The 24595-nt window shown below is 40.8% G+C and overlaps 1 protein-coding gene across 1 annotated transcript in view; it reads right to left on the bottom strand.

Annotated features, from left to right (window-relative positions):
- Positions 1–356: 356 nt before the first annotated feature.
- The window catches only part of LOC308121207 (cationic amino acid transporter 2-like), a gene marked incomplete at both ends in the record, with an annotated part of 37021 nt that continues 12782 nt past the window's right edge, over positions 357–24595 (bottom strand). Inside the window, 10 exons of the mRNA XM_080482320.1 lie at positions 357–595; positions 3607–3715; positions 5407–5551; positions 6232–6334; positions 7250–7386; positions 10025–10247; positions 10442–10578; positions 11730–11892; positions 11991–12146; positions 14046–14434. Of these exons, the coding sequence (XP_080338446.1) occupies positions 357–595; positions 3607–3715; positions 5407–5551; positions 6232–6334; positions 7250–7386; positions 10025–10247; positions 10442–10578; positions 11730–11892; positions 11991–12146; positions 14046–14434 (1801 nt within the window). The remainder of the gene's footprint in view (positions 596–3606; positions 3716–5406; positions 5552–6231; positions 6335–7249; positions 7387–10024; positions 10248–10441; positions 10579–11729; positions 11893–11990; positions 12147–14045; positions 14435–24595) is intronic.

Genomic DNA, 24595 nt, shown 5'->3' with positions numbered 1-24595 from the left:
TGTGGCCAAGCAGCTCTGTATTCCTCTTCATCACAGTGAGGCCAAGCAGCTCTGTATTCCTCTTCATCACAGTGAGGCCAAGCAGCTCTGTATTTCTCTTCATCATCACAGTGAGGCCAAGCAGCTCTGTGCTTCTCTTGCTCCATCTTTGGTTGTCTATCCTCTGCACCTTTGTCCTCCTTCCCAGACCTGGACATGCAGATTTTCTTCAGCATGCACCAGCAGTTCAGCTATTTGTTGTTAGTGCTGGGAATTTTGTCTGGTGATCCAGGCCAAAGTGAAGAAGGAACCTGCCTGCAGTGAGACCCGCATGGGAGGTCTTGGATGACGTCCTTGTAGTCCTCATCCGGGTACTGCTAGAAGCTCTTCTCCTCGGGTTCGAACACAGGCTGGCCCTCAGTGATGACTTCAGTAACATGGGACTTCTTCCTCACTTTGCCTATCTGTGGCAGGTCGTCCTTCCTCATGGAGGCGCTCTGCGAACTCGGGTCAAGGTCTTTGTCATCACAATAAGGCCTAGCCGCTGTCTTCTCTTCATCACATGGGCCACACTCATCCTCTCGCTCCTTCTCCAGCTCTATGGAGATCCTGTGAACTGTGACAGTGGAGTTTCCATTCTCACACTGTACTTCATATTTCTGGCCCCTGTATGGTTACGTGATTGAACAAAGACCAGTACACTGCTCACTGATGGTTCCTCAGGCTGTTCTGATGAGACTCCTTGCTGCGGAACCTGGTCTGACTTAGTTGCAGGAGTTTCAGGTGCAGGAGTTTCAGTGGTAGAGACAGTGGTTGAAAAAGTATCTCTTAATTTTGACCGTTTATTTGCATGTGTATGCGACTAGCAGCTGAAAACACTGCTAGTTTAGCCCAAGTCGTTGCCATCTCGGTTTCTTGCTCCAGCCTTTCCTTCCTCATCTTCAGCTCCTCCAGAGCATGTCTCTCCCTCAACACTGCAGAGCGAGCCTCCAGTGCTGCTCTCTCTGCTAGGGCCTGTCTGTATGCTGATGAAATGGACGATCGGAATTTTGCGCTGGTGTAATTTTTTGTATTTGATTTTGCAGTAAGTTTAGACTGTGTTTTGATTTTACCACTAACTGAGCCAGAATCCCCACTGGGCTACATGGCTGCAGCAAGCTCAACAACCATATTGTCCATTTGTAGCCCAAAATCAGGATTCATATTTAATCAAACACAATCAGAAACTTAAAATCAAAACCAGTAACCCAAATAATGCAGCAACAATGATCAGGTCCAATGTGCAGTTTGCTCCTATTGCCACGGATCAAAAACGGTCTGCTCCCCTGTCCTGCACACCTGGCATCGATTACGTGGAGGCTTTATAACCTCCACCTTGCCCTAGCTCCACCTAGAGGGCGAATATACAATCTAAACATAAATGGCCAGTCAACGGGAGGATACACACAAAGAAAAATTAACAAACCCATATGAAACATAAAATGGCTCCTACAATAACGTACACCACGGCGTCTCCAGACTCTGTCACGTCTGTCACATGTGCCCAGTGTGAAGCTGCTCTCATCTGTGAAGAACACAGGGTACCAATGGCCAATATTGGTGTTCTCTGGCAAATGCCAATGACCCTGCACAGTGTTGGGCTGTAAGAACTGCTCCCCTTGTGGACGTGGGCCCTCATAGCACCTTGGTGAAGTCTGTTTCTGACAGCTTGAGCAGAAACATCACATTAGTGGCCTGATGGAGGTCATCTTGCAGGGTTCCTCCTGTTCCTTCTTGCACAAAGGAGGAGGTAGTGGTCCTGCTGCCCTACTACGCCCCCCTCCACGTCTCCTGGTATCTAATCCATGCTCTGGACACTGTGCTGAGAGACACAGCAGACCTTCTTCCCACAGCTTGCATTGATGTGCCATCTTGGATGAGCTGCACAACCTGAGCAACTTATGTTGGTGTTAGACTCGCCTCATGCTCCCTCCAGGACTGAGAACACTAACAATATTCAAAAGTGACCAAAACATCAGCCAGAAATGACAAGAACAGCATAATAGTTTGTGGTCACCACCAACAGAACCACTCCTTTATAGGAGTTGTCTTGCCAATTGCCTCTCATTTGCACATGTCTGTTTCATTTGTACAACAGGTGAAACAGATTCAGAATTAGTGTTGCTTCCTAACTGCACAGGTTGATATACCTGGAGTTACATTGTGTTGTTTAGGTGTTCCCTTTAGTTTTTTGAGCCGTGTATATCAAAAACAGAACACGTGTTTTAAAATTTCCTGTTGATCGTGTTCATTTTTCTTTCTATATTTAAACAGTTTTAGGGTTTATAAGATCACCAAAGTCATTTTCATGTACTTTGCAGCCAAACAAAAGATCTGTAAATGTTTATTGGTGAAGGCAACTTTTTAAAAATGCTCCAACTCAGTCTCTGTGGAAGCTGAGTTGAAAACAACTTTTCTGAAAAATTGCTCCTGTTTGCACACAACAGCCGTAGTCAAAGCATAGTTCTTCACATGCGAGAGTAGATGGCTTAGAACAATTTTTCATCCAGAGTTTCATGACTCCCAGTCTATATTCTCCTGGGACTTTGTAGTTTTATAATTTACAGTCACTGTAATAACAATCAAACTTGGTCATGTGTCCATACGAATGTTGTGCATTCCTATTGTTAATGTTTATAGTGTATTGTTCTCTGTAAATGTGTGTGTGGTTTCATTACAAAACAACTAACAGTGCCAACTTGTGGCCTAGCATTCTAACTACATCATTTTTATTGTTTCTGCCATTTCTGTGTAAATGAACATCGTTTTTAAAACATTATCATGAAACCACGAAACCTCTCTGAAATGAAAATACCAAATTCATGTGTTTCCATTTGACACGTCGTGTAAACCAGGCCTTCAGACTTAATTTGATATGCTTGTCTTATTTTCATCTGAAATTGACTGTTCATAACAATTATCACTGCTTTACAAACATCATTTATCACGATTCCTCATTTAATGACAGTCATTATTACGTATTTTCCTCTCACCCTCGTGAGATGCCATCTAGTGTTAAGCTAAAGTAAAATCTCACTTTAAATCAGTATGCAATCATACAAAATCATAGTAAGCCTTACTAGTTCAATTCATATTTATTAACGTTTACATTTTAAATCTTTTCAAAATTATATATTATTTTTATTTATTATCATTTTAAAAAGCTCACAGTCACATCCTGGAAAACTACAAAACCTGCACTGGTGTAACCTTGAATGACCAATCAAGTCATATGGAGAAAACAACAAGCAGAAGATTTATCATTTTGAATAAAATACTTAAACTATTTCAAGGTGATTCCTTTATCATCTTAAACTCTATGGGTGGGTGCATTCTATTTGAAAAGACAACGTCAAGCAGCAGAAACAATAACTCTTCTGTTAACAAGGTCCATGTTTATCTGGGCGTCTGCCTCCCGCACTCTTCGTTTTTGGACACTGTGTCGAACCCCATAGCTAAAGTAAATGATGAGGCCTGAGGAAAGTGTCAAAACATCACATCTTCATGTACCATCAGAAGGTTATTACAAACCTGAAACAATACAAATGGACCAGATCAAGATGTAACTTGTTAAAAATAGAAACTTACCAAGTGCCATCCAAACAGCATATCTGATCCAGGTTTCTCCTTCAAGCTGGACCATCAGGTACGTATTGATGAAGATACTCAACACCGGGAGAACGGGCAATCCAGGAACCTACGAAAATATGTCAAGGCATAAATGCTTAAGTGAGTTAAAGTTTGGCATTTTAGACATTTGATATGCATTTGCTTTCTTTCCAACTGATGTTTCACATTCCAGAAGCTGGAAAGTAGAAAAACTTTTATTTCGAAACATCCAATCTCTATCAAGTTTTCTTAACAGAAAAAAGATGAAACACAAACATGAAATTATGTCTAAAAAGACATTTGTATATTATATTGACTTTATGGACAGATTTTTTTTCTCTTTCTAGCCAACATGAAGCACAGCCCACAGCCTAGCTGGAAAGATGAACAGGATAAGGCCCATTCACATTAGTTTTCAAGTGAAAACTTAACATTTGTGTGTTTGTTACAGAAAAGTTTCATGGTTGCATGCCAAAGTCCACGTTGGTGGTTCATGAGGATGGAAAAGAAAATCAAATACTTTCAATAGTCCTTCAGCTGAGATACTGACAAGTTAACAATTCATCTCCAGTACTCATCACCATTTATGCAAAGTGTTGTGTTGTGCACCGCTAACATCGTATCATTTCCATGGTGTTTGCATTGCTGACATCCAGGTTAATTTCAGAACACGTCCTGTCAAATGCTAAACTTCGTTAAAAGTTGTTTCATTGCTGATATAAGTACTATTAGTGTGTCATCAGAAAATCTGAGGAAGAGTCACTGGTACAGAAGGAAAAAAGGGGTCCGTGGACACATCCTTGCAGTATGCCTGAGTTCAGAACAAGTGTGAGTGATGGGTCTTGCTCTGATGTGCACAAGCACAATGTGAACTGTGTTAGCCTGACATAAAGATAAGCTAACCTAGTATAGCCATTTTCAGCAACCTATAATTCTCTTTAACTTTATGTTCTTTAGAAATGATGTTACGCATGTTTCTACCGGCTGATGATCCAGGTTCAGACAATCAGGTGGGTTTACCCACTAATGAGCCAGATATTTAGTTAAGTTCTGATGTAACAGGACACACCATTGGATTGGAAGTGAGTGCCTTGAGAAAACTGATGCGATCACAAACATTGACTTCAAAACATTGAGGTTCAACATTCCTAGAGGAAGGGTATTCAGTGAAATAATGATCCATCTATCAGGCAAGTTGTAATGGATTACCTTGGACAATCCTGTAAACTGGAGTAACGGAATACAGGCTGTGGGAGTAGTACAAAACAAAACACAGATGTTGAACTAAACAGAGGACTGATTGGTTTTCCTCATTATTGGTCTGTGTGCCTACTTAAACTGACCTGCAGGAGGTTGTTTGGAAGTAAATACTTTAACATACTAAAGCAGGAGCCTTCAGAACAAAAGCAATGGAATATTTAGGTTCTCGAAAATGCGTTCTTTATGTACAATGTTAATTCAGACAATCTCACAGCAGGCAAAGCAGTGGGGCCTCCTCAATGCTATGATGCCCCCACATGGACACGATCCAAGAAAATAGAAATTTTATGAGTTTAAAATGTGTGCATTTGTGAGTGTCAGTCATTGTGGATCAAACCTGTGTTGGCCTCTTATTAAATAAGGACTAAATATTTTGGCCATCATCTTTGCATGAACTAGAAAGGCCCTTTTGCTGGTCAAGAAAACAAGATATCCCAACAGCCAATGGAAAATACACTGTAGCATGGACGGAAGGACATTTTCCACCAAAAGCCCACCACTATCTTGCCACCATTTTACCATGAAAGCAGCTCTGGTGATGTTCTGCGGTTGTCTCCAGATGATAATCACAGCGAGCAGCAGAGCCAGCACGAAGACTAGAACCAACACAATGCTCCACACCTCCCGTCTCCGCAGGTTGTCAACAGCCTCAGAGAGCAGCACACTCAAGGCGATCACCAGAAACACTGAGAGACAGATGGTTAAAAAAAACTTTCATCTAATACTTCAGTCAAAATTCCATTTTTGTCAGGACTTTAATATACTGTACACCGTAGAGAAACAGGCAAGAAGCTCACAGATAAATAAAGACTGAAGAAAGACTTACAGATAATAATGGTGATCACTCTAACGTTTTTAGAGGTACGCCGGGTTGCCCGACGCCCAGGCTTGAACAGTCCCTTGATCGTGAACTGCTCCCTTATGTAATTAAAACCTGGTTCTTCTTTATACCTAAAAGAAAAAAACCAAACACGCTCATATACAAAGAGTGGAACAATGCAGACAGTAAGTTCACACATACTTTAAAATGTTTAAACATATAACACACACTATTCTAATAGCAGTGTTCAATACAGAAATTAACTAACATTTAAAGAGTGGTTGGAGGAAGAAAGAAAAAAGAAACCTGGTGTTAAAGCACATTGATTCCTAAAAACATTAGACTGGAAAGAGTTATGACTCTAGTAAATTGATGACAGTTTTAGACTAGCTAATCCCCAACCAGTATGACTCCAAATCTACAAAAATTCAATACAGAAATTACCAGTTAAACTAGTTAAGGTTTAACCACTTTTCCAACATGTTAAGACTGCAAAAATCTGTCCAAACAGTCAGTGTGCATACCTTAATATGAGAATACATGCCGCAACAAGAGTGTATGCAAAGATTGTCCCAATAGAACTCATATCTACCAATGCCTTCAGGTCAAACAGGAGTACCATAAAAGCTGAAATCAAATTCAAAAAGTATGTTAAAAAACAAAAGCAAAGTTGTCCCATGACAAATGAAGCAGAGTGATAGTCCTTGTCAAACCATCAGATTTTAGTTAATTTGCCAAGGATCCATCATGGTCATTTGAGTGAGTCCGTTCAAGCTCAGAACAGCCAGTGGCGTTTGTTTAAGGTAATTAGCAATGGCAGGCCGTGCATTTCAAACCCCGGCCTTCATTAGTGCTCAGTCTGAACCAATCCATCCCTCAATAACATTTTTATGGCTATAAAAACTATGTTATTATGAAGAAATGCAGTTTAAAGAGCTGTTGGATCACAGATAGATACTCATGTAGCCAGAAGGAAATCCTGAGCACACAACCCTCCTCCTGCGGCATAAAAAAGTGGCTGCTATTCCCGAATCTTCTGGGAGTCGAGGAGGGAGACAGACCAGATTCCAACTCAAAATCTGATTGGTTGAAGCAGCAGTGTGAGCAACACTTTTTTTATGCTGCAGACGCCTGCGTAACTAGCTGTGAAGGCCTCAGGCAGATTTCTTTACACTGCCAACAGGTGATGGCTGAAATGTGATTGGTTAAAAGCTTTAATATGGAACTACACATCTGGAAGCAGCGCAGCCAGGGGAGATGCTATCATAGGAAGTGGCATCTTTCTTGGGTAGGGAGTCTTTAAGAGAAAAAAGGCACCTTCTTGGGGGGGAAAAGAGTTTCTTGTCATGTAAAGCAGCTTCTTAGCATCATCTAATATCAGGTTGTGAAAAATACTGAAATGAGCAATGCCTGTGAGATTCACATGTACAGATTACCTTGAAAGTGGACATACAGTAACTGTGCCCTGGTCAGGAAACAATTGGGTTTAGATTGATTTTTATAAGAATTTGTGTTCAGAATGGGTCAAAGGTCATGGCTCACCTGCCACAGCTCCTGAGCACAGTGTGGCTAAGACTGGACTCTGCCTACGGCTCATGTAGCGGAGTTTCTGGAAGAGCAGACCATCTCTGGCCATGGCGAACAGCACCCGTGGGATTGGAAACATCACCCCAAGGAGACTGAACAAAAGAGTGATGCAAAAAAAACGAAAAACTACTTTACAATTCAGAATGATTACAATTGATTCAAAAGACATTCGTTCTTGGCTGAGGTGTTTGGTTGTTCTTAAATCAACCTCGAATTTGACAAATTAAATGTTTCAATGGGCTTTTCACTTATTACTTTTGATAACAAATTGACTTGGTTGTGAAAAGTCTATTCGTCTGTTATCAAAGGCAAACTATTTCTGATTGGGATGATTTAGAAATGGAAATTAATGCCCCCCAGCGGCTGGCTTCCGCCCACCCTCCCCCACCCATATGTGCTATGTCCTCATGTGCTATGTTCTGGTTGGTAATTGTGTTGTTGTAATCGTGCTTCTAGGTGCTGAGGAGTTTTTTTTTCCTAATCCCACACTGTGCCCGCTCCTAAAGGAGCATAGTTTGGGACCTGCTTTTTTCCCCCTCTCCTTACCTCCTGTTTTACATTTTTCATCTAAGCATGGGGCGCTGTGACGCTGGCTGCCTCGGTGGGTTGGTACTATCTTCGCACCAACTGCCAAAAAGAATTTCGTTGTACCTGTGACAATAAAGATATTCTTCTTCTTATAAACAAGGTTAATTCAGTGTAGTGCTCTGTATGTTGGTCTCAGCAAGTCCTCAATACTCTGGAACCAGTTACCCCCTAAACTTGCACCACTTGACTCAAATCTAAAAACAATTAAGAAATGTTGCTTTCAATGTGCAAAATCTTCATTGTTATGCACATCTATGTGTTTGTATGCATTTGTAGTCCGTGTTGCACACTACAATTGTGTGTGCTTTAGGTAACTACCAATTGTCGCAAAGTGCTATACAAATAAGATGTATTACTTTTGCTGTACTTGGAAACATCTGTAAAACTAACTCAGTTTTACAGATGTTTCCACTGACCTGCTCAATTAGTCGAATATTAAAGCTTCACAATTAGTCAGAACCATTCCTCTAAACTCTTCTCACTGAAGACGAATCACCTCAATCCTCATGCCACTCAAAGATCCCGAGCACAAGACATCCGATTTAAAATGAGACTCATATGAACTGTATGAACATTGGATTAGCAGAAAATAGTGGTTGGCTTCTTTAGCCATCTTTTTTTTATTCCTGTTTTAATCATTTTGCTTGCATGTTTTATTCCATTGTGTTTTAACCCCCCGCCCACACCCTTTTTTTTTTTTTCTTTCTTAAGAACCAAAGTAGTACAATCTTCTGACTCTGTGGTATTATTGGTTTTTTATTACTTTTAAACATTTTGAATTACAGTTTCTTTTTTTTAAATGACAGTTTCAAGTGTTATTTAAAGGAGCCAATCTGCGGATTAGGATTGGTTCCAGACCACATGCACAAGTGAGCCTGCCACGTCTGCATGCTGGTATTTAATTGCTGCTGTTTTGGTGGTGCTGGTTGTTATATTTCAGAAATATGTTTAATATTTCTCCAACAAACTGAACTCAAAAACTAAAGGACTCTGCTTGTCGTCTCAGTTGGCAACAAGTATATCAATAAAACTATCTTGGCACATTCAGATTACTAGGAACAATTTGCTACATGTGAAAACTGAAGCGTATTAGTCAAAATCATTGTGCAACAACTAAAATATTTGTGCCAAAGCTCACAGGTCTGAATAGAAGCTGTGAAGGATGTTATATTGAGCAACAACTCCAATAGATTGTACTGTTGCATTAAGATTAAGTTTGAAGTATTTAATTTATTTTTCTTACATGCATTTCTTATAAAATACTGCAAATGTCATTTGTTTGCTTGGAAATAAAAGTATTTTGTTTGATTAAGAATCCGCTGGTTATTTTGGTTTTTGGTGTAATGTGGGAGTGTCTTCTTGTATTTATGTTTCCGGTTTTACCCATGAACGGAAATGGCAGTTGGGACTTGAGAGGAAATGTATACTCGCGGAGTCTGTTAAAGAAGAAAAGAATCTAATCCCAGCCTTAGTCATAAGCAGGCCAAAGTGGTACATTTTACTTTGTTTATGCATTTATGTAGTGTTGCTGACAACTGATTGCTCATTGTCATATCTTTGTATTTGTTTTTTTATTAGTTCTACAGTGTTTTGGTGTTTGGTTTGCTTGGCGGAGCATTAAAACATCTGTAAATAGAATCCACATCTTCGCTGTATGACCGACGCTGGCAAAGAAGCAAAGTATACGCAGTTTATCAATTGTTGAGCTGCTATTATTTCCAGTGATATACAACTTCCAGGAATTAAAAAAACAAAATAAAAAGACAGCTCAAGAGGGTAATATTATGGCCAAACATTATCTGTAACACACAGAATGTATCCATGATTAATTTCATTGTTACTTAAACCCTGGTAGTTTAGACTGAAAATGATGTACAGTGTTGGTAAAGTGGTAGCAAAGACATGATTTGCAAGCATCTCCTCGCTGCACCCTCTCTAAAGCTTTCAAGGCTTTAGGCTTTTCAGTACAAAGTCACACAGTAGTGCCAGACAACACATTTGTATGACACACTTTCTATCTTGTAAGAGTGCAAATATCCCAATGCAATAACTTGTTTAGTTCTTTTCTCCCAATATGATCCCTGAAATTCTTACAAAAAAAATTAAAATTTTAAATGCAATGTGGACTGTTTGCTCAGGTACCTGGTTGAGAGAGCACAAAGGGATCCCACGGCCACGGCGTACTTGGCCGGCTCCCAGCCAACATACTCGAAGGCCACAGGTAGAGGACTGTGGGAATCAAGCAGGTAGTAGGGCATCAGGAGCGTCAGAGAAGCCGAAATGCCAAAATAGGCCAAGAAGCAGATGAGCAGGGACAACACGATCCCAATGGGTATAGCCTTCTGTGGGTTCTTCACCTCCTCACCTAGAAAACATCAGGCTTGGTTTAGATACAATGCCTGAAACACTGGATTTATGACAATTTGTTGTTGCTGAATCACTTCATTTGCATATTTATGAAGATGCTCTATGTTGAGAGGATTATTAAAAGCAAAAAAAAAAAATCAGTACAATGAGAGGTTGTTCCTTTGAACAGTTAACAGCATCTTGTGACCGTACCAGTCGTGGCGATGCAATCAAACCGGACAAAAGCGTAGAAACACGTCGCAGCTCCTGCTAAAGTTCCTTCGAAGCCAAATGAGAAGAATCCACCTTGACCAAAGTTTACCATTACAGTGTGGTTCGCTGAGACGTTCCTGCACAAAGAAAGGAGAGCTTCAGCAATCTTTTAAAATGAGTTCACACTTTCACTGCAGTTTAATGATCAGTGGTTATCCAGTGATCCGCCTTCAGGGCTCACTATCAAAGCATAAGGGAATAGGACAGAATATGCCAACACTTACCAAAGTTGATCAACAAAATAACCAGCAAATGGAGAATCAGAGAGGGACAGATCATCTTTTCTGCTCAATTAGCTGCATTCTAATGTAAACGACAGCTAAAGTTAAAAATACTCATTACAGCTGTAACATGTCTCGTTCAAACAAGACACACAACTGTATATTGAAATTCATATTCTGTGTTGTTCCTGTGCTTCATTTATAATTAGAAATTAACTTTGTGGGAGCAGAAAGAGTTTGTGGGTCTTTCACCAATTAAGAAGCACTTAATTGTTGCAAGAATAAAAAAGAAAAAAAGCACTGCTCTAGATCCAGACCTGAACCAAAGATGAAACTAGACATTTTGACTTTTAGGCCCGTTTACATGATGTTTCAAGTGAAAACACATTGTTTTAGAAAAGTTTCATATTTTCAGGGAAATATTCTAAAACAGACATCTTTTTCCACAGAAACACTGAAAAAGGTGTAGTTAATGCCAAACAATGAGTTGGTGATGATGGTTGTTTTTGTAATGAAACCACACACACATGCGTGAGGAGAGAATGATATGCTGTAAACATTAACAATGAATGGGAGAACACGGACATTCACGTGGACAGACGAAGTTGGATTGTTATTACGGTGATTGTCAATAATAAAACTACCAAGTCCTAGGTGAATATGGACTGGGAGTAATGACACTCCAAAAACATATGGATTGTTTTTAAGCATTACCTCATTCTGTGGGGCAAAAGATAAATATATTCAGGGGTTACAAATGGACATTTCAGGAAGTAATTCTAACTTTATCAGTTCTTTCTGGACCAGATTGGAAAATAATTGAAGGATTAACAAGGTTTCCTCTTCTTGACGATTATAAAATGTAAACCGGATCTGGCCTGATTCCATGTTTGATCGCTCGGAGCTGAAAATGATAGGTACAAAGTAACCCACAGGACTAACTGTGTCCATCTATCTTCTAACCAGTAAACTACAGACATTTAATAGACTGAAATATAACTTGCAATATTTGTTGAGTTGCATTGAGAATGGTCTCCTTGCTGATCTTCCAGTTCTCAATGTCTCCTTTTATGAAACCTGCAATGATGATGAAGAATAGCACGATCACGTTCACTGCAGTAAAAATGATGTTCACGATGGCAGACTCCTTTACACCAAACGCCAGAATACCTGTAATAAAGACAAGAAATTGAAACTGAACTCATCTCGGATCAATATTTGGCATCTTTAATGCTTCATAAACTTTGAACAAATGAAGAACTCATCACCAGCAAGTAACATAATGATCCCAGCAGCGAAGAAATCTGGGTATGGAGCCAAGCCGGGCGAGTCCATAGGCGTGTGTTCCTCCAACGTGTCGGTCATGATGTTATCAATAAGGTCATCAAAAGCCCCCGTCCAGGCTTTAGCTACACTTGATGTTCCTGAAAAGAAAGAAAACAAAAGAAACAGATGAGACCAAGTCAATAAAGGGTGGTTTTGAATTATTAGGTAACATCGCAACACGTTCGAAATCTCTGGATCAGGAAGTTTCAGATCGTCAAGCAGTAAGAAACATGAGCCTGTATCCATGGTAACCAGGATGTATTAGCAACCATATCTAAATGATAGCATCCTCTTATAAGAGTCATCTTCATGTTGGTAACCGTTTCCTAACCAGCTTTTTAAAGTTCATGAAACAGGAAGCTCCAACATTCCAATCGTATGATACGATTGTTGATCAAAATTAAAACTTGCGTAGATGAGGTTATCGTCTGTGCTTTGAGAATTTCTCTTCCAAATGCAGTTCTTTGTTTTGCCCCAAATTCACACCAACAATGATTTTCTTCCCCACATCACATGTCTGAATCTCCCACCAGCACAAAGGCAAAAAGCGCCAACGCAACCGCAAAAAGCTGTTCATATGAATGACTTGATGATGGCGCCTCTTTAGACAGCCTGAAACAACATTTGAGGAATCCTCCTAAAGGGGCCCCATGTCATCAATGACACAACTTGCAATGACATGTTGGGTATCCCCTTAATTATGATGTTCTGACATTTAAAGGGGTCATATTATACAGCTTTTCAACACTTTCACATATTTCATGCATTTCAATAAACGTATTCAAAGTTTATTGCCCCAAAAATCAGGTTTTCCTGGATTTTTAGCCACGTCAACATTGGATCATAGGAGCTGCACTCAATCTGCTGTGTCTGTGTGAGCTGGACTGGCTCAGCCCACATATGCCCATCTTGGGAAGAGCAGGAGTACTTCTTCTTGTGGTGCCATGTGCCAAAGCAGAGCTGCCTAATTGTGAGAGGGTCAAAGGGAGGGCCTACCTTGATTGGGATTGGCCAAACCCCCAATAACAGTATATAGCAAGCATCAGCAAATGGCGGACCACGGTCCGGACCCAGACGCTGTCCCATCTGGACCCGGATTAACTTCCAGCCTAAACAGAAGGTTACTGATGGGGCACTTCTTTTTCAACTGCCACAACTATTATAATGTTTACAGTAATAGAAAACCGGAAAGGGCGTTTCTATTTGAACTGGTGTAACTTTTATAGTCTGTATGGTACTGGTTGCATGGATGAGAAACGAACAGACCAATTGCATGCGAGTTAAGACTTCACATGTAAAACCACGCAGCCAATCAAATCTGTATTTTACGGGCAAAACCTTGACAGACTGAGACAGTTTACAATGGACAAAATGAGAGAATAAAGGAGAGAAACAACGGATGAGCTAGACAAAGTTAAGGAAAAACCGGAAGCAGATGACTCAAAGAAAGAAGTATGAACAGTGATAATCGAGCATTAAATCCAGAATGGACAGTCATATCTGTTCGTTCTTCCCACTGGGAGCTCATATGTGACTCATTTGCTCTTAAAAGTGTCGATGCAAAACAGCATTATGAGACAAAACATAAATCTTTTGAACAGGCTAACCCACTCAAATCAGAAATGAGATCATAGAGAATCAGCAGTCAGAGTCCAGAATGACCAGTCCACCAGGATCCAAAACACATTTACATTCATTCAGATGTGTATTTAGATTTATCTGTTGAATGTATTTTATTGTTCTGAAGTCAAGCTCTGTATGTCAACATGCACAATTTTCCCATTTTATTTATTTTCTCTCACTTTGAAAAGGATCCTGACTTATTTAGTAAATGAGAGATTATATCATTAGACATATTTTCAGTTCTATAGTAGAGAAGAAATATTGTCTAAGTGTTTAATTGCACTGAATTCATTCGATTACACGCAGATGTTGATAGAACTACAAGGTCACTTTTCAGATTTACCGTTTTGTTCCAGGTCCCATCAGTCACTCACCGATGACGTAGGATAGCAGCAGATTCCACCCGGTCACAAACGCCCACACCTCGCCCACGGTCACGTAGCTGTACAAGTAGGCCGAGCCCGTCTTGGGCACACGTGCTCCGAACTCTGCGTAACACAAACCAGCGATCATGGATGCCACGGCCGCCACCAGGAAGGAGATGATGATGCTGGGACCCGCCACATCCCTCGCCACCTCCCCAGACAGCACGTAGACCCCCGCACCCAGCGTGCTGCCGACCCCAAGGACAACCAGGTCCAGGGTGGTCAGGCACCGGCAGAAGTTGGAGCCCTCGCCTTCTGGCTCCAGAGGCTTCTTCCGGGTGAGCGAGTGGATGAAGCTCAAAGCCCTGGAGCAACATCTCGGGCTGCCAGCAGCACTTCTTTAATAGAAATCACACAAGAGTGCATCAGGCGGGTGAGTGTTAAATCTTGAATGAATGAATGATTTATTTCGGTTACAGTTACAGTTTCAGTGCAAAAGTTGAGTTGTGTGTATTCAGTTCATAGTGCTTTTAAATTCACGTACACATTTGTTTATTCACACTATCTGTAGACGAAATGGGTCTTGGCAGGAGCCGAGGCTTATTTTTGCCTAGCCCTTAACAACCCATAAAGTTAACCTAGGACACCAGTGAGACAAGATTAAAAAAAAAAAACTGAAAAAACTAAACATAACAGAAGTAATATAGAAGAAAAAAATGTAATAAAATACACAAATGTATTACAAGACAAAAACAAAACAAAAGTAACAGAAATAATTTTTCATCGTAACCATTAATTATTTAATTTTTTAATGTTTTTTTTGAAGCTCACATTGACATATTTACAGTTTTAAGTCGTCACTGAGTCCATTCCATAAAATGACTCTCAGAAAGGAAACATCTATGTTTAACATTGGTTCTCGCTCTACCTCTTTCAAAAACACACAATCCTCTTAAATTCTAATTTTCTCTTAATTTAAAAAAAATAAAATAAAAAAATAGCTGTGGGAAGACTTTTAGCCTTCACTCGAAATAGTATTTTTAATGTTTAAGTATACAATATCTATGAATTTGAAGGTGCAAGATTCTATGATTAGTTTATTAGTGTTTTCTAAATAGAAAGCTTTACTATTCTAATCATACTTTTCTGGAGTTTAATGATAGGGTCTATATGTATTTCCCCAAATCTCAGCACAATATGTCATATATGGCTGCATAAGGTGCGAGATTGCTAAAATAATGGTGACAAACTTCATGATAACCATTTTATTGTTATTCTAACCCTTCCTGAAGTTTAACGAGAACCCTCACAATATGATATATGACAGAAGTAAACTATACAATAGTTTTTCTAATGTTCCTAGTTTTACACAGTGAAAGTTTAAAATAAATTAAAATATCACCACAGATCATTATTTTAAGATGTGACTCAGTTTATACTGAATTGTAATATATTGGAACTTATAGTCACAACTTGACCTGTTCTGCATCTGTGTTCCACCACACTCTCTGTACCGGGACGAGTTTTCACATGGTCTGACTGAAAAAGTTGTGGATGGTACAGAAACAAACCGTGACCGTCGGCTACAATTTCCTGCCACCCGTCCGTTGAGGTAGCTAGCATCTAGGAACAGGTCTGTGAGGAGAAGAGACAATGCAGCTGTCTGCTGATTGGTAATGACGATCGCCCCTCTCTACTTGCCCATTATATTTAATTATTTCATCGGCCATAGTTGTTGTTTACATATGACGATTTGCTCACTGATTGTTTTGTTAAACTGGGTTTATTGAAACGTCGGCGCGCGACACAACATCACAGTCTTTTAAAGAGATACAGAAGCTCCACCCAGGAGAGGAGATTCAGCAGGAGCTGGACGCTGCTGTTCACAATGAGAAAGTTTGTGCTGTGTCACAGATCGACTTGGACGGCGGCGGAGTTGTGGCCAGGTAAAACCGGCTGCAGCTGGCTGTTTCCGTGCTCTTCGCTCAACGCGTCTCTGAGCCGTTCACAACCTACATTTTAAATGTACTTTCTGTGGTGGGACCGCGTGACAGAGTTCGGCCTGGGTGCGCTTTGCCGTACTGTACCCTCCTGCTCCAGCACGTACTGTGCGCAGAGGCACCGCAACGGGGTAGGCAACACAGGCAATTGCCTAGGGCCCCGAGCTGAACGGGGCCCCTACAGATGGCTGACATTAGTCAATTTCAATGGCAAAATAATGTAACTGCTTTGAGACGCTGCAATGAAAAATCCCCCGCACGGGGCCCTTTCCGAGTAGTCACTGGCTAGATGCTAGTCAGGGACCCCGACAGACGGCAGATATCAGTGACACAACTTGAAACCCCCTGGACACCTTACAATGACACGTTGGTAACCTCCCTAATGGGGCCCCACCACTACCCTGCATCAACATGGAGTCCTTGTTGTCAAACATCAAAATGAAGCGAACATATCCCTCAGAGCACATGAAAAGAAAAAAATATTCTCAAATTTAAGATGTCCATGTCCTCTACAGTTTCCTGTTTTCAAAGAAAAGTACGCAACAGAGTGGCAAGCTTCGGGCAAGTTGCAAGAACTTGGAGCAAGCAATGCATAACATTGATGCTGATGATTTAGAGTTGGAGATTGTGGCAGGTGAGGTGATGAAGCCCCTGATGTAAATCAGGTGTGCTGCCTCACCTCTCTGCCCATAAAGGAGGAGCCGCCCGGACGCACAGAGGGACAGGCGGGAGACACAGACACGATTACGAGAGCCTGGAAGAGGCTGTGTGTCTGAATGCAAGTTTTTGAGTATTTAATAAAAATAAATGGTTCTGCAAAGTTCTGACTCCATGACTAGAGCCACAGAGATCAATTCAGCTGTCTACACTTTCCCTGACCAAATGACATTTAAACTACATTTACAGTGAGGACCTTCTGAATCTATACTGCAATCTAAGCATTGTGTCTCCTCTTGACTCTTCCAGTCTCTGTTGCCTCTGGTGAGAGGAGCTTTTCTGCTTTGAAGTTCATCAAAATGTATTTGAAGTTAACCATGTGCCAGGAGATGCTCACAGGACGAGCACTGATTTCCACAGAGAGATGTTCGGAGGTCCTTAGATATGGACCATATTGTTGCTGCATTTGCAGAGGCCAAGGCCCGCGAGCAGCAGTAAGAAACAAAATTGCACTACAAGTGGACTATAAATATAAGACCAAGGTGTCTCAGTTCTTGCTTTCCACTTCAATTCCTTGTTTTTTGGCTTGGTTGCATTTTTATCAAATGTAAAATTTTGCTCATTTCAGTGTTTTTCTGGCATTTATATATTGTGTGTAAAGTTTGCATTCAGTTTCGATCAGGGGTGCCCAAACTCGGTCCTGGAGGGCCGGAGTCCTGCATGTTTTAGCTCTCTCTCAGTTGCAACACACCTGATTGCAATGAGGGGTTCAAGCTTTTTCACAACCTTGGTGATGACATCATCATGAGATTCAGGTAAGCTGAAACAGGGAGAGAGCTAAAACATGCAGGACACCGGCCCTCCAGGACCAAGCTTGAGCACCCCTGGTTTAGATGGTAATGTTATTTATTTTACATGTTAATTAGTATTATAAGTATTTCTTTACTGATCCGTCATCCTAGACTTAATTCATCATTCTGGAGCCGAGAGTCCCCATAGTCCTTCTTGCCTAGGGCCCCCAGGGGGGGGGGTCAAGAAATGCCCCCGACTGTGCGGTGGAACCACGGCTTTAAATTATATTGTTTAAATTCCACAACAACTCCAGAATAATTAATTGTGTTAATACTTAAGGATTATTAAAGCCAACAGTGATTTACTCCCCAGTCATATTAATGTTCAAATTTCAACCTTCATCAAAATGATTCATAAAGACTTTTTTTGTATTTTAGAAAAATGAGCTGAACAAAGCAGTTTCATAAAACCACAAACAGAAACAAGGGATTTGTTGCAAAAAAATACTTAATGACTGAACCAAACAATGATTACCTGATTTTTCTAGCTACATAAAACTGCTTAGTAGAATATCAAACTTTTAAAGACAATGATCACACAAAATAGCATAATTTCTGTTGGTAAATTTTGACCTTTGGTGATTTTCATGCATCAAGATGAACATGTTTTGGTAGCTTTAAATGAACAAATATGAGACATTGCATGATAAATGTCAGTGGAAACCAAGTTTACCTGCTGCTCATATCCAGACCTGTGGAATCAAGATCAGGAGGTGTGAAAGACAAAGGGAGTGAAAAGTCCCTCCTGCCCAATGCTGCACAGCTGAAGTCTGTTCAATCAGGACCCAACGAGGGGAAAGAAAACGTCTTCTCCTCCTTCAGCATAGAGGCTCAGTGCTGCCCCCTGTGGACATTTGAAGCAACGCAGGACACAGTCACTTCAAGTTAAAGGTCAGAAAAGAATCATACATTTTTCTATAGTTACACCTTCACTCTGGAAGTATTAGGCTCAGACATGAATTCACCCCTTTGGGACAATTAAGAAGAGTGCTCTACCACAACACACAATGTAGATAAAATCTGCATTTAAGCTCTAAGATTATGAAAGCAGTCATTTTCAGAGACGTAGCGGGTCGTGGGGGTTTCTTGTTGAGGAGGAGATCAGCTGTTCATGGTCTGAGTCTCCTGCTCCGAGCCGTCTGCAGCCAGTGGATTTATGTCTCTCTGCTTTTCTCTCCTTACTTTCTTACTGTCTTCCTTATGCCAACTGGAACAGCGGAAAGTCTAAACCACTGACTCTGGTTCTGCAGGTTTCTTCCTCTTAAAAAAAGTTTTCCCTTCCACCATCTCCTCTGCTTGCTCATGCGGGGCTGTTTGATGTGACTGTGTTGTATTTGCCGTTATAGAAATTGAATTGAATTTAACTGAATTGAATAGTTGTGGATGAAGCTCCTGGCCTTCCTGCAGATCGTACCAGAAACCTCAGACTACAATCGCAGAGCAGACATTGATGATTCTAATGGAATGTTAGTGAATGAAACCATGAAAAGTTTCAATAGCAGAGGAGTGAAATGTGAGGATGGTGTTGTTGACTAGGGATGTACCGATCCACGTTTTTTCACTTCCCAAAACCTGAATTTTTCTGATACCAGAGCTGTTTGGATTAATATTATTATTATCATTATTGTTGATTTTATATGAGGCTGTAATTATCTCCTCTCTACAGGCAAGTATGAAATGTACTAATGTATGCATGTATTCTCTCAAAAGGCAACTTGAGGTTAGTATGAGGACAGAAAAGGAAGCAGTACAAAGTATTTTTGTTCCATTTGGACAATGAGGGGGTCTGCGTGGCATCATCATCTTATAATAAACTTATACCTTTAAAACCTCCGAATCACTTTAATAATCTCTGGAGAAATGCTTTAACAACGTAGCACAAACACCAACGTTTCCAGCACTAACGCAGCACATTGGGACTATTTTCAGGGGGTTTAGCGTGGAGTAGGACGCAGCTTCACGGAGGTGTGAATTGCTTGCTACAGCATAGAGGATCTGCTTTTTTTTGTTTTGATGTCAGTGCTGTTCTCCTCGGCGACCTGGCGATTTAAAACGGTGACGCCTGGCTGCAGAGCAACACCTCGCTGTACAACAGCTTTGCAAACATTGCACATTTCTGTTACAAATATCAGTCTTCTTGTAAAACCGGATAAAGATCCCACACTACCATCTAGCTATCGCCCAATATCACTAATCAATGTAGGTCTTAAAATAATTAGTAAAACATTAGCAAGCAGACTGGAAAAAATCCCACCCCACATCATACACCCTGATCAAACTGGGTTCATTAAAGGACGACACTCCACTAACAATACACGTAGATTAATTCATCTTATAGATCACTGCACTAACAATACACGTAGATTAATTAATCTCATAGACCACTCCACTAACAATACACATCGATTAATTAATCTTATAGACCACTCTATTAACAATACATGTAGATTAATTAATCTTATAGACCACTGCCATCACAATAAACAAAAGGCTATTGTCGCCTCCTCAGATGCAGAAAAAGCCTTTGATAGGGTAAATTGGAAATCCCTACTCACTGCACTACAAAAATTTAGATTTTGAAAAAATTACCTCTCCTGGATAAAAATATTGTACACCTCACTGAGTGCTTGTGTTTAAATGAATGATCAAACTTAAGAGAGGCACCAGATAGGGAGTGGACACCCTCTCACCATCTCTCTTCACAATCTTCTTCGAACCACTAGCAGCAGCCATCAAACAGAACAATAGCATAAAAGGAATACAAACAGTAAATGTAACCCGTAAAACATGCCTCTATGCAGCTGATGGGTTAATCTTCCTGCAAAACGCACAGACCTCTCTTCCAGAAACAATAGGGTTAATAGACAGATTCTCCTCAATCTCAGAATATTCTATAAATTGGAATCAATCAGTTGTCTTGCCTATCAACTCTACATTTCAGCACACACCTAACGACCCCACTAAAACCAGGGAACATCAAATACCTCCGCATTAACGTCTCAGCCAAGCTGTCAGACTTAGTGCACTTAAACTACACCCCCCTTATTAAAACAATAGAAGAAGACCTCACTCGATGGAGGACACTCCCTATTTCACATATGGGGAGAGTAGCAACAATCAAAATGATGGTCCTGCCTAAAATTAACTACATCTTCTCAATGATCCCAACAAAACCACCAAACACTTGGTTTAACACTCTTGATTCTCATGTTTCAAAATTCTAATGTAAAAACAAACCACCACGTATAAGTTTAAAAACACTACAGAACACCAAGGACCAAGGTGGCTTAGAACTTCCAAACTTTTATAATTATTATCTGGCCAATAAATTACTTTACGTGGTAAAATGGATTAATCATTAATTCTGTGAAGATCTCCAAGTCAGAGATCTTCCCGTCTTCAGTCCTATCATCAAAAAACACAGCTGCTTTAAAAGCATCAATATCAGCTCATCTCTGAATTTCTTAAAATGACTGGATCTTCACTCATCCCCTGCAAACTCACCCCCTCTGGAACAAACCCGACATCCTGCAAAGACAAAAAAAAAGACAATTAACTTCCCAAGATGGCAAAATATAGGAATAAGAAACTTAGAAGAACTTCTCTCCAATAACTCTTTTATTCCATTCAATGACCTAATAGAAACATATGGTATCAGTCAAAACAACTATCTGGAATATCTTCAGCTTAAGTCAATAATACAAACTAAATTCAAACTAGAACAGATTAACCTGACCTTACCTCAGACAGTGACAAATCTCCTGAAGATCTCAGCACCAAAGCCACTTTCTAAAATTGTCTCAATCTTGTCAGGTTCAAATATCTCAATATCCCTTCCCACCTCCAAATGGGAAGAAGATCTCAACATCAAAAACCCAATGTTTTGGTCACAAATCTGTACAAATACATTCAAAATGAGCTAAAACACCAATATACAGCTCATACAATACAAAGTCCTTCACAGAGTTCATTACACAGGACAAAGGATGTTCAAGAGGGGTCTCACTCCCACTAACTTAGATTCAAACTGCACAGGTGATCTCCCCGATACTATCTGTACACTGTGATCTCCCCGATACCTATTTACACGCACTTTGGCTGTGTACACCAGTCCAAACATTCTGGCAAAAGATTTGTGAAGATTTATCATTATGCCTGGGCCACCCTATTCCAGTGTCACCTGCACTTTGCTTGTTAGGAGATCTCACAGAAATCAAAAGAGAAAAAAATGAGTCCTGCATGTTCCTGGTTTTCCTTAACGTCGCAAAAAAGGCGATCCTCATGAACTGGAAATCCAAAAGTAATCTGAATATAAAGTTTTTTAAAAACGTACTTCTAGACCACATCACATTGGAGAGAATGTCTGCTTGTAGGAAAAATCATTAGACACAATTTGAGTCCACATGGTACCCAATAATTAAATACACCATGTAGCCCTGTGGGGGTGTGTGGCTCCACCCGGGGGCTCTTGGGGCTGTCGGTGGCTGGGGCTTCGTGGCTTGGGTGGTTGGTCTAGGGGGGATTCCTCTCTGCATTCTCCGTCTGGTGCTTTCTGGGCTCGGGCGTGGCTCTCTAGGGTGGTTAGCTGGAGCCTTCCCGGGTCTGAGGTGCTGCCGAGCGCCGGGGTGGTGATGTCGCTACCCAGTCAACAAACCAAACACACACACACACACACACACACACACACTTCCACTCCTCATCAATGTGATGTGCTGCTGATGTTTCTTGTTTTCTGCCATCATTCGTTCAACTGTCAAAATCATGTTGTTTGTTGTTGCTTCATTTATGTTTCTGCTTGAAAATCCTGTTACTGTTTCGATAGAGCTGCTCAGGCTGGTTTAATCTTGAAAATCATGTGACTGTCTAAATCAGGGGTGTCAAACTTAGAGCCCGTGGGCTGGATCAGGCCCGCGAACGAGTTAAATCCGGCCCACGAGATGATTTTACAAAGTATAAAAATGAGCTGCAATTTTACAGTAAAAGAAACTGCTGTTCTCAATGTGTCCACTGGGTGGCGTGGAAGTAGAGCAAGGACAGCTAGCCCAGAGCTACCTTTTTGTTCTGCCTGGTAAATTTTCTGCTTTGAACAGTACGCGATTTGGCATCCTCAGTGCACCAATATGTCTTTATCAAAAAAGAGAAAAGTCGACACAGAGTGCAGAGTTTTCCAAAGAAAATGGTCATCGTCCTATTTACTTATGGAGGTGAATGGGAAACCTGTATGTCTGGTGTGTTCGCAGCACATTTCAGTGTTGAAAGAATATAACCTTCTGCGCCACTATGAGACTCTTCATGCTGCAAGGACAACAGAGAAGAGAGAAGGTAAATGAATTGTTGGCGGGTCTGAAGAAACAGCAGTCTGTTTACTCACAGCCGAGAGATCGCTGATGCTGCAGTGAAAGCTAGCTACCTTATTGCGAACGTAATTGCATTGGTTTCAAAACCATTCAGTGAGGGTGAATTTGTGAAGATGTGCATGCTGAAGGCTGCAGAGATTGTGTGCCCTGAAAAGCGTCAGGCTTTTGCAAATATCAGTCTGACTGTTTCACCCCGAGGAGGGACGGAACATATCTGGAAGGACACTGGGAAACAGTTGGATTTTTACAATTTTTATTTAATTTTCTTTTAATTCACTCGTTGGTTTTTAATTCAAAAAAAATGTTGAACCTGAAAAACAAGCGGGTTATGTACAAACTAGAACCCGACAAAACCCAAAACCACCCCGTGTCCTAAACTACCAAAATATCCAAAAGAACAAGTACCTGGTGGGCTGGCACAAACAAACAAACAGATGCGGTACCGGGCCAACCCTGTACAGGGCCGTCGGAGCCGGTACCAACACCCAATCTAACAAACAAAACCCCCAACCTACTGTTGCAGGACAAACAAAAAACGAAAACAGGACCACCGATCCCACCAGGGAAAAAGGATCTGTGCTAACCCCAAACATACAACGAAGGCGGAAGAGCCGGAGAAGGAAGCCGCCTCACTGCGGGTACGAATGGGAGAGGTCGAAGTAGAGAAGCCGCCGTGCTGCGTGTCAGTACGGGATTCATCGAGAGAGGGCAGCCCCGAACGCTTTAGACACCGCCTATTTATAGGCGGAGAGGCGGGCTTTAACGAATCCTACAAAAATAATAAAACACAAATACTGAAATAATCCCTCAAGAAAACAAACAAGGGGATATAGAGATTAATGTACTATTATTATTAAAATATTACTTTATATATATATATATATACAGGACTGTCTCAGAAAATTAGAATATTGTGATAAAGGTCTTTATTTTCTGTAATGCAATTAAAAAAACAAAAATGTCATACATTCTGGATTCATTACACATCAACTGAAATATTGCAAGCCTTTTATTATTTTAATATTGCTGATTATGGCATACAGCTTAAGAAAACTCAAATATCCTATCTCAAAAAATTTGAATATTTCCTCAGACCAAGTAAAAAAAAAAGATTTATAACAGCAAAACAAAATCAAACATTTGAAAATGTCAATTAATGCACTCAGTACTTGGTTGGGAACCCTTTTGCATGGATTACTGCATCAATGCGGCGTGGCATGGAAGCAATCAGCCTGTGGCATTGCTGAGGTGTTATGGAGGCGCAGGATGCTTCCATAGCGGCCTTTAGCTCATTTGCATTATTGGGTCTGGTGTCTTTCAGCTTCTTCACAATACCCCACAAATTCTCTATGGGGTTCAGGTCAGGGGAGTTGGCAGGCCAATCGAGGACAGTAATGCCATGGTCAGTACACCAGTTACTGGTGGTTTTGGCACTGTGGGCAGGTGCCAGATCATGCTGGAAAATGAAATCATCATCTCCATAGAGCTTTTCAACAGATGGAAGCATGTAGTGCTCTAAAATCTCTTGGTACACAGTTGCATTGACTCTGGACTTGATGAAACACAGTGAACCAACACCAGCAGCTGACATGGCTCCCCAAACCATTGCTGACTGTGGGAACTTCACACTGGATTTCAAGCAACTTGGATTGTGCTCCTCTCCAGCCTTCCTCCAGACTCTAGCGCCTTGACTT

Source organism: Lipophrys pholis (assembly GCF_963383615.2).
Source record: "Lipophrys pholis genome assembly, chromosome: 15".
NCBI classification, from domain to species: Eukaryota; Metazoa; Chordata; class Actinopteri; order Blenniiformes; family Blenniidae; genus Lipophrys; species Lipophrys pholis.
Note: the sequence above shows the minus strand (reverse complement) of the source record. Positions and strands in the feature narration are given on the sequence as shown.